At 48.8% G+C, this 8987-nt stretch overlaps 1 protein-coding gene across 1 annotated transcript; it reads right to left on the reverse strand.

The window, feature by feature from the left end:
- Window positions 1-954: 954 nt before the first annotated feature.
- On the reverse strand, window positions 955-5164 carry TMEM213 (transmembrane protein 213). The gene is made up of 3 exons (XM_008638123.2): window positions 4677-5164; window positions 2400-2453; window positions 955-1914 (listed from the first exon to the last, which is right to left on the reverse strand). The coding sequence occupies exons 1-3, from the start codon at window positions 4756-4758 to the stop codon at window positions 1745-1747; spliced, it is 306 nt and encodes a 101-aa protein (XP_008636345.1). The 5' UTR covers window positions 4759-5164; the 3' UTR covers window positions 955-1744.
- Between the last annotated feature and the right edge of the window lie 3823 nt (window positions 5165-8987).

Genomic DNA, 8987 nt, shown 5'->3' on the forward strand with positions numbered 1-8987 from the left:
GTGAAGGCAGTAAGTGGAGGTTTTTTCACAGTATCTTTCACATTGCTTTCAGAGCAATGAACATTTTCTGCTATTAAAATGAATGTAACAGGAAAAAAATTATGTGTGTAGGTAGAAGATTTGTTGTACATGAGTGATTGCGGTGGTTGAGCTGTCAACTCACTGCTCTTTACATTTTGGTGTTGACTGAGATCCCTTTGTTTCTGTAAGTTTGTACATAAATGAGAGGGACTTTGCTGTTTTGCTTGGTTATTGGGGGTTTTGTGGAAAGAATTTGATCCAATGCTGAGATCTGAGATTTGTCATGTGAAAATTACTTTTGTTTAATTGTTCTATATTGAAATGTTGCAAATTAAGCCCTTCCCTTTCAAAACTTACTGTCCTGACATGAGCATCTCTGTTCAGCATTTCACCCTGAAAGACTTCTTGCCTTAAGTGATAGGGAAGGGTGTATTTTCCTCAATGTCTAACTTGGCCCTGCTCCTCTTCATGGGGGCTAGCTGATAAGAGACAGCTGTCCATCCCTTTGAAGTGGCCAAATTATCCTGATCAAAGTGTCTAATTGTGCCAGAATCAATTGGAAGTTTTAAACTGATTTCTGTCTTTTCTCACTCATGAAGTTACACCTTGATGAGCTGATGGGAGAGTATAATTATTATTAGCAGCTAAAGATCTTTAATGGTGCTTTTTAAATTTAAAAGTAACTTTTTATGTTTCATTTCAGTTGATCTCTAGCAGGTTTGCTAACCTTGTGTCAGTCTAGGTAGGTTTAACTCTGATTTGTTTTAATAACGGATAGAAATAAAACTGGTGCAACTGCCCTAAATCAGAGTTTGGCTGCAGTGAGCCAAACCCTCGTGCAGGAATATGTGTTCTTTGAATCCTGTTTCTAACGATTTGGGTTGAGTAATTCCTTGCCAGTATAAGCTTTATCCATATAAACCAGTCAGTGAGAGTCTTTCAATCAATAGGAGTATTTATTATCATCTTGTATAAATAGGAACAGTTTTGTGCATGCATCAGATATGCTGGTTTAAACCTGCTTTCCACAGTTCAGCTTGGCTTAGTTTCTCAGGCAGGTGGAAGCTGAGTAAGTACAACCAACATTCAATTCCTGCAACACATCTAAATGGCTCTGGAAAAATTAGTTTTACTTTCAAATCAGCCCAAACAATCCCTAAGTTTCCATAAGAAAGTTTTCCCATGTATCAGTTAATAGACTTATTTAAGTATCTCAGGTTAGTGAGTGAGGAGGACTTGGTAAAGTCAGTGAATTACCTCCAGTTACTGATGTAACCTGGCCTATAGCTTAGTAATGGCTCTGGTAATGTTGATGCTCCAGAAAATAGCTTGGTGTGCCCACTTTCTGTGTCAGAGCCGAAGGTGTGTCATGCACCTTTGTGCACGTTGAGGCAATGTGCTATAGGCTGGTAGCTGGTCCCTCAGCCTCTCCTCCTGCTGTGCTCACAGCAAGCACGAGAGGGCTCAGGGAAAAGTGGGTGTTTTTGCACTGTGGCACATATATGGTGGCTTGCAGGGACTTGCCTACCCCACACCTTGGCTGGCAGCTCCAGCCTGCCAGAGAGGGTGAAGCCTTGGCAGCTGCCCTGCTTAGATCTGGCTTTTTTTGGCTGCAGGTGTGTTCCCTTTCTTTTTGTGTTTCTTAGCAGGTGTTAGAAATGCTTTGTCAGTCTGCCTGCACCTCACTGCTCCCCGGTGCTGCTGCTTGCTGGCTCTCTCTGCTTCAGGCCACCAAGTATTTGGGCTCATCAGGCCGGAGTTTCATGATCTTGTCCATGCAGAGCAGGATGAGGGTCAGAAACCAGAGGCTCCAGCCGACGGCCGCTGCGATCCACCCGTAGTCGTCCATGCCCGAAGGGCAGCACGTGGCCGCTTGCCTGCAGAAGTTCACGTCTGGCGGAGGAGAAGTGAAGTGAGCTCATGGGAAGCCAAGTACATGGCAGGCTTCCTTTACTAGAAGGCAGATGGCTCTGCCTTGGCATCTTTCCCCTAAACGTGGCTCTTAATCTGGTGGATGACTCTGGAGTAGTGGTGGGATCTCAGGTTGTTTGGGGCTGGCTGTTTGGGAAGGACGTGGTAGGGCAGGGGAAAGAGGTGCTCTTGGGAATCTGTATAGTGCCTACGGGCAGGCAGTCTGGCAGGGAGCTTTAGGACACACAAATTAGCTATCAATTAGTCTGTTCAAAGCTATGAGTCTGTCTCAATATACCTAAGATATCATACCATGGCAGTGGAGGAGTCTTAGAAATGCATCCTAAAGGTTCACCCACAATGGAAGCCTTGAGAAGAGATAAATCCCTTCCCAGGACAGGCTCTCAGTCACTGTGTAGGCTCATCACCTGGCTTTAACCAGGTAGTAATGATTTATGAAGACTTACGAAGACACGCTGGTTCGTACTCAGTTGTTGAAACATTGGAGGTGCCTTCAGCTGCTGCCAGAAGGAAAGCACAGGAGAAAAGGTAAGTGGGATTAGAAAAGCAATGTTTGGCATCAAGCAGGAAAATCTGGAAGCCATTGGCCTTGCAGAAGTCTGTAGGGTGGAAACAACTTGGAGAAAGGAAGTTCCTGCCCCTAAACACTGCTGCATTAGGGTATGCTTCCTTATGCCACCACTTCTAACACCGGCTGCACACTGGCTCAAGCAGCATCCCTAAGGAGCAGATGAATCCCTGTACCTCTGCCTTGGTGTGACCCTGGCCTGAGCCGTTTGCTCAGAGCTCACATTAACCGCAGTGCTTGCCCAAGCTACAGGGGCAGAACGAGCAAGCATGGAAATGGGAGAGACCATTCAGTGGCATGGGGAGATCCATGGCCAGCAGGCTGTACAGCTGCCTCCTTTTACCCTTAGAAAAATCCCAGGGTGCACAGAGTCTGGCAGAGCCAAGGGCTGAGCCCATCTGCGCAGCCTCAGCGGGTCCACCAAGGCCCCAGGAGGAAGCTTTGGCTTTGCTGCAGGTCAGAGCATCTGAAACTGCTCTGGCTGGACTCCAGTTCGGACCAGCATGGTAACCAGCTCAGGTTGGAAAATACAACATCCAGAAGTAAGTAATGAGGGAGAAGCCTGGAGCTTTGATGAAGGTTTTCCCTCTTTATCCTGCTTCCTGCCCAGAATCAGCACACACACATGCACTCTGGCACAACTCTGTGGCTGGTGTCCAGCTCTTCAAACCTGCACACGGTGCCACAGGCCATACCCTCTTTAGTACTCCTAAAACCTGCCTTGCCCCTCAGCGTGCTCCCTGCAGCACGGTGGGATCAGACCAGGACAGCTGCAGGATGCCTGCAGGGGTTAAAGCACAGGCTGCCCTGGTCCCTGTGCATCAGCACCTGTCTGTCCCCTGCTGCAGAAGGAAGGGAGTCAGAGAAACACCTCCTCCTGTGCTGCCGTGAGCAGCACAGTTCATGTTCAGCTGGGGAGAGCATCCCCTGCACAGATAGATGACAAATGGCCTGGGGAGACTCCAGGAGGGAGGACTTCTGCTGCATGGAGGAGCTCTAACATGCTGCTTGTCCACAGGCCAGGAAGAAGCTATGAGATAACTATTTCTAGTCAAGCCATCACTCTGAGCTGGTAATTTGGAATGTAATAAAACTAGCTCTGGCCTGATTTCACCGAAGGCTGCAGAATAATAGCTCAGGTTTCGTTTCAGCTGAGGAAAACAAAACAGAATGAGACATTTGACCAAACATTTGCTTTGAGTTTGGCGTTTTCCAAGTAACAGAAAGTAAACTGAGGTTGTCCTGTGGGAGATGTCCCCCTTGGGGTCACCTGCTGTTGCCCACCTCTGTGTTTTGAGCTGACCCACCATCAGCAATACCAGAGCTTTCCTTATGGCCTCTGCCATGCTCAGAGTGGGTCCCCGGGCAAACTGCTTCAGGGAAGGGTCTCAGTATTTCCCATTCCTCTGTCTGACTCTAGTAGGATTTGCAGAATGACCTTGGCCAAGCCCATAATTTGTTTTCTCAGTTAATAAGTACCTCACAGAAGCACCGGGAAGTATCATTAAAACCTGAGTATGACCTGTGGAAGGAAGTGCTGCAGAATGCAGAGCGCTGGATCGTGTTTATAGCCCTGGCAGCCCAAAGAACAGGCTGTCAAAGCCAGCCCATCTTTAAACAGCTGGCAGGTCTCATCTGGTGCTGATGTACCAATGCAGGCAGTAGCCTGGTGGGGAAGGAGCGCCTCACAGGTCTCATCTACATTTTGGTTTCAGGCAGCTTCCACAATTAAGGTGGCACCAAAGCCAGATTTTCTGCAAAAAGCACCTAATAAAATCTAAGTCGGACTACAGTGATCCTATTGGGTGGTATTGCAGGTGGTCCTTTGCCTCAGCAAGCAGGGCAAGGCCAAGTTACTGTGGTTTCCTGTGTCCTTGGCGTTCAGTGGAGCAACCTGCAGCTCAGTCACTTTTACAGTGGCTCTGTAAATAACTGGCAAAAGAACATCCCTTTAGAGTGATGCTGTGATCAGTCATGTCTAGTAATTCTCATTAGCATTAATCAATTCCAACTACTTACACTTTTTAGGTGAGGCAAGAGAGCCCCCTCATTTTTAAAGAACGAATTACTGTCGGTGGGCAATATATTTAGGTATTGAGAGGAGTGGGGGAAAAGGGCAGGATATCAAAACGGGAGCATAAGAATAGAGAAATACCTGCTGAGCAGGAATCCCAGAGCGCAGCGGTGAGGAAGAGCACAGCGAGGGCTGCCCAGGGCTCACGGGAGAGGTGCTTCATGTCGAGGGTCCTGCTCCCACGCCAGTGACCACACAGAACAGGTCGCTGTCGCTGGCAGATCTGGTGCAGCAAATCCTCGATGAGCTCAGGGAGCCGCGGTGCTGGGCAGAGGGTGGAGCAAGGGAGCTTCCTGCTGCCAGGACACCTTGAACTTTCCTGCTACAACCAGGGAGGAAAGAGAAAGGGCTCTGACCAAAACAGCTTCAGTGGGAGGTGGATAGCAGGAGGTGGCCCCTGAAGGTTAAGCCTGACGGTTTCTCCCCAGGATATGCTGCAGCTGGAGGAAGGAAAGGCTTCCAGAGCCAGCCCTTCCCAACAGGGTCCCAGGCAGCTTCTGTCTTTTGAGTGTATTTTAGGTCCTGTGAAGATTGTTTAAGAGAGCTGGAAAGGATTAGAGGATTGGGGCAGAGAATTTGTCTCCCAGTTTGGCTATTCTTTTTGCATGTTTGCTGCCTTGACTTTCCGCAGTGATGCTTTTTTGGAATGGCTGTGTGGCGTCCCAAAAAACAGCAGCCTTCGGTCATGCTGGTACAGCAGCTGTTAACACAGGATACTCAGGGAGTGGGTGCATTCCTACCAAGAAATGGGGTGCAACCAGTGGCTTCATGTAGGCTGCTGACAGCTACTGCACAGTAACAAAGGCCTGGGCTGGGTTATGGGCTGGGATCAGTTCAAGCTGGGGGCACAGGGAGAAGAAGCTGCTGCTGTTCTGTCCCTGTGAGCACAGCTCTGTCCCTGCCTCCATCACCCTCTGCAGAGTGATTCTGGAAAAGCTGTTCTTTCTTCTCTGCTGGTTATTGCACCTCCTCCTTGATATGTGCAAAGGCAGAAGCTGAGCTTTCCTGTGAGCATAGCTCTGCCTGCAGACCCGGAGGGTTGATAGAAAAAGGACGCTGGCAGGAGAGCAGGAATTTTACTGCAATCCTGGCTGGAAAAGCCACACTGTTGGAGTGCAGGTGATGTTGTCCTGGTCTGATGAGCAGCACACATTGCTGCTCTTCCCCAGGCTGTTGGCTGTGCTTGCTCCTATCTTTGATGCGATGATGCTCTTGTTAGAGGAAACATCAGGCTCTAAATCAGGCAGGAAGGCACTGGGAGAAGTGAGTTCCGCAGGGAGCACACTGCTGGTGCTCTTCTGCAGTGGTCACTCATGGCTTTGGGGGCTCAAGTTAGAAGGGAGCTGTCTGAGGCCTGCTGTGGGTGTGCAGACATCTTAGGGGAGGCATGGAGGAAGGCATGTGGGGCAGCAGTCCTTGTAGGATGGAGAGCATTTAACAATTCTCTCTTTTTTTTTCCCTTCCACACAGCTGAAACCCACTGGGAAGGACATAACAGGCTTCCCACTTGAATATCACACACCGGGGTACAGCTCTGCAAAGCTGTGAGGTTGATTTGGTCTCCCTTCATTTAAGAAAAACCTTGACAGCAAAACCCACGTAGGCTTAGCCCTTCCCAGTGTTTCCGCGGGGTGAACCCGCTTGTTGTCCTCACCACCAAAAACGCTCTGCTCCCACCCAGCTGTGAATACTTCCACGATGCATCAGGACAAGGCAGCCAGAGGTTGCCCCAGACAGAGGGCACACTGAGCCACAGGTGAAGGCAGGTCAGCTGAGACGGGCATGTTTACCCACCTTGTCTCCCTGTTTTCATGTCAACACGCCACCGGTGCTGGCGGAGTTGGGGCTGTGCCGGCTGGCCCGTGACAGCCACCTCCTGCTGCTGCCAGGATGCACGGCCCCGTCCTTCTGTCCTTCAGCTGACACCCGAGGTGTGGCACGAGGTGAGAGCCATGCTCTGCTGGCAGCCGGGCAGGGCTGTGACCCCAGCAGCCACCGCTCTTGGCCTCGGTACACAGGAGAGATGCTGTAAAATGCTCGGAGCTGCCTGGAATTCACCTATGGGATAATCTTCATCTCTGCCTCATTTCAGTGTCTCAGTCCTTTTGTGGAGGTTGCCTTTAATTTGTGTATTTTTATGAGCTACCTGTTGCATCACAACTAAACCTCAACTCTTTAAGTGGTAAAGGGTCTCCGCTGTCTGCCAGTTTGACCTTTCCCTTCTGAATTTCTCACGTTCTATTCCCACTGAAAGTTGACCTGGCAGTTAATTTTGTAAAAGTAAATGAATTCAAAAGTGTTCTGTGCAGCAAAAAATGCTTGAGGGGAAATGAAAAGACAAAACTGCTCTGCTATTGCATGAATGATTCGATTTTTAATGAAATCTCTTTTGAATTTTAACTATTAACTAAATACTCTTCGTCGGCTTCTAGGCAAATGTCTCCATTTTTAAGGGATGCTGAAAATGCATTTGCACAATTAACATAATGTATTTCTTTTCCTTTCCAAAATGTGTTCCCTCTGTGGTTCAGGAAGGGTTGCTCCAAAGTCTCCTGAAGCGGTGAACAGGCTGCGCTTGGCTTCAGTGATTTTTGGATCGGGTTGGAAATGAAGGCTTTGCTTGATAAGTTCAGACACAATGGGAGCTCTGCAAAATCATCTCCTGACATGGATTTGGATTTGTTTCATTTCTTCTTCATAACACGTTTATATTTCAGTGCTGTGACTGCCTGAAGAGCGATAAGACACTCCAGTGCCTTCCCCAGATTTCTACTCCCGTCTCCCTCCAGGAGGGTGCCCCGGCACATGAGGCACAACTGCAGCCCCTGCAGAGATGCGGCTTCCTTTCCTTGGGCTCCCATTTTCATGCAGTTCTCAAGACAAGACTGTTTACTCTAAAATTAGGTACTTCCCCAGCTCTCCTCTTGGAGATTCTTGCACAGTGTGTAGGGCTGCTGGCCAGCTTTTCCTGATGGTTATGAAGGAGGCAATACCTGCTGTTCGATAGATTTTGTGCCACAGAGAGCTTCATGGCTAAGATCCTCTGGTGGCCAAAGTGTGTGTGTATATATATATATATATATTCTGTTTACACAGGGGATTGGTTTATATTTTTCATTCCAAATGAAATCTGATTGCGGCTGCAAAAAAAGCACAAGATCTTAAACCCGCTGCCAATAATGTGTCCATCGGGGAGGGCCAATTTGTTTGGCGTCTTCATTGATGTGAAAAATAGCCATCTAGGATAAAGCTGCCTGTGAACAGGGGGGTTGGTTTTTAGAACTCAGAGGAAAAAAAAGTCAAAACCACAAAGTCTTTACGTGAAAGAAGGGGAGAGGGGATGTGCTTTCTGTCACACAGAGGAAAGCAACTCTAGCATTTTGGAAAACTGCACAAAACACAAACTGCCTTTTGTGTTTTCCAGTCCAGGCTGGGAGTGGTATTAGACAAATGTTGAGCCTGTGGCCCTACTCTGACCCCACGCTGTTCATCTGGAGACCCCAGTGAGAGGGCCTAAGACCAGTCAGGCAGTGGAGGGCTCAGAGAAAGGCTGCCTTCAGCTCGTCCAGGCAGAGCTGCCTGCACCAACAAAGAGCCCACTGATGGGGCTTCTCCAAATGCTGCCTCATGGCCAGCCATCTTCATCTGATCTGCATTAATAGGATTATTATAAAATAATGTTCTTACTTCCACATGCCAGAGGCATGAAATAGGATATGCTTTCTGCTTCTCTCCTCTCCGCTTCTCACCTGGGAAGGGTGGGGGGAGGGGAGCAGAGACAGCTTTATCCTTGCTTCCCATGTTTGCTCACTTCTCAGCTAATGGGATGGAGCAACTGGCTTCGTGCAGCTTCCTTTGGCAATTAAATGTGCTTTGGGGACCCCTTCTGCTCCCCCAGCCCCAACAGCTTGTAGGGGAGTAGCTGTGTGAAACTGTAGGGCTGAGTAAGAGCAGCAAAGGAGCAAAGAGGAAGCAAACCCTGGTGTCTTCATATGAACGCAGGGGGAAGAATGTGCTGTGGTTCAGAGGTGAGGGGAGTAGCCTGAGAAGCTGTTTCATTTTGTTGTGTCAATATGCACCAGTTTGGAACTGAGTGAGGACTCCTGTTGTTTAGTATCACAGCAAGGGCTGGAAGGCAAAGTCCTTCCTTTGCCACCCCAGCTTCTCCACAGCCCTGCACGGCATTCACATGGTCAGTGGCAGTGACTTCACGTCTGCCTCGTCAAGGAAATTTCCAATTTCCCAGCAGAAGGTGCTGACTTTGATCAGCCTTTACTCCCTTGCTGTGGTAGCACTGATAGAGAAGGCAGAGCTGACCATGGGCAGTGGCTGGTGCAGGAGAAGCACAGAGCAGCCAAAGCGGGTGGGAGCCCAGGGAGCCCTACAGCCAGT

The sequence above is a fragment of the Corvus brachyrhynchos genome, unplaced genomic scaffold (assembly GCF_000691975.1).
Source record: "Corvus brachyrhynchos isolate BGI_N302 unplaced genomic scaffold, ASM69197v1 scaffold27, whole genome shotgun sequence".
NCBI lineage: Eukaryota > Metazoa > Chordata > Aves > Passeriformes > Corvidae > Corvus > Corvus brachyrhynchos.

Bases quoted from the DNA above. Each gene is read 5' to 3' on its own strand.
- TMEM213 (XM_008638123.2), bottom strand. From the start codon at position 4,758: ATGAAGCACCTCTCCCGTGAGCCCTGGGCAGCCCTCGCTGTGCTCTTC. The intron at 2,454-4,676 runs GTATTTCTCTAT...TCCTTCTGGCAG, and splicing joins CTGGGATTCCTGCTCAGCAG to CAGCTGAAGGCACCTCCAAT. The intron at 1,915-2,399 runs GTAAGTCTTCAT...CTCCTCCGCCAG, and splicing joins GTACGAACCAGCGTGTCTTC to ACGTGAACTTCTGCAGGCAA.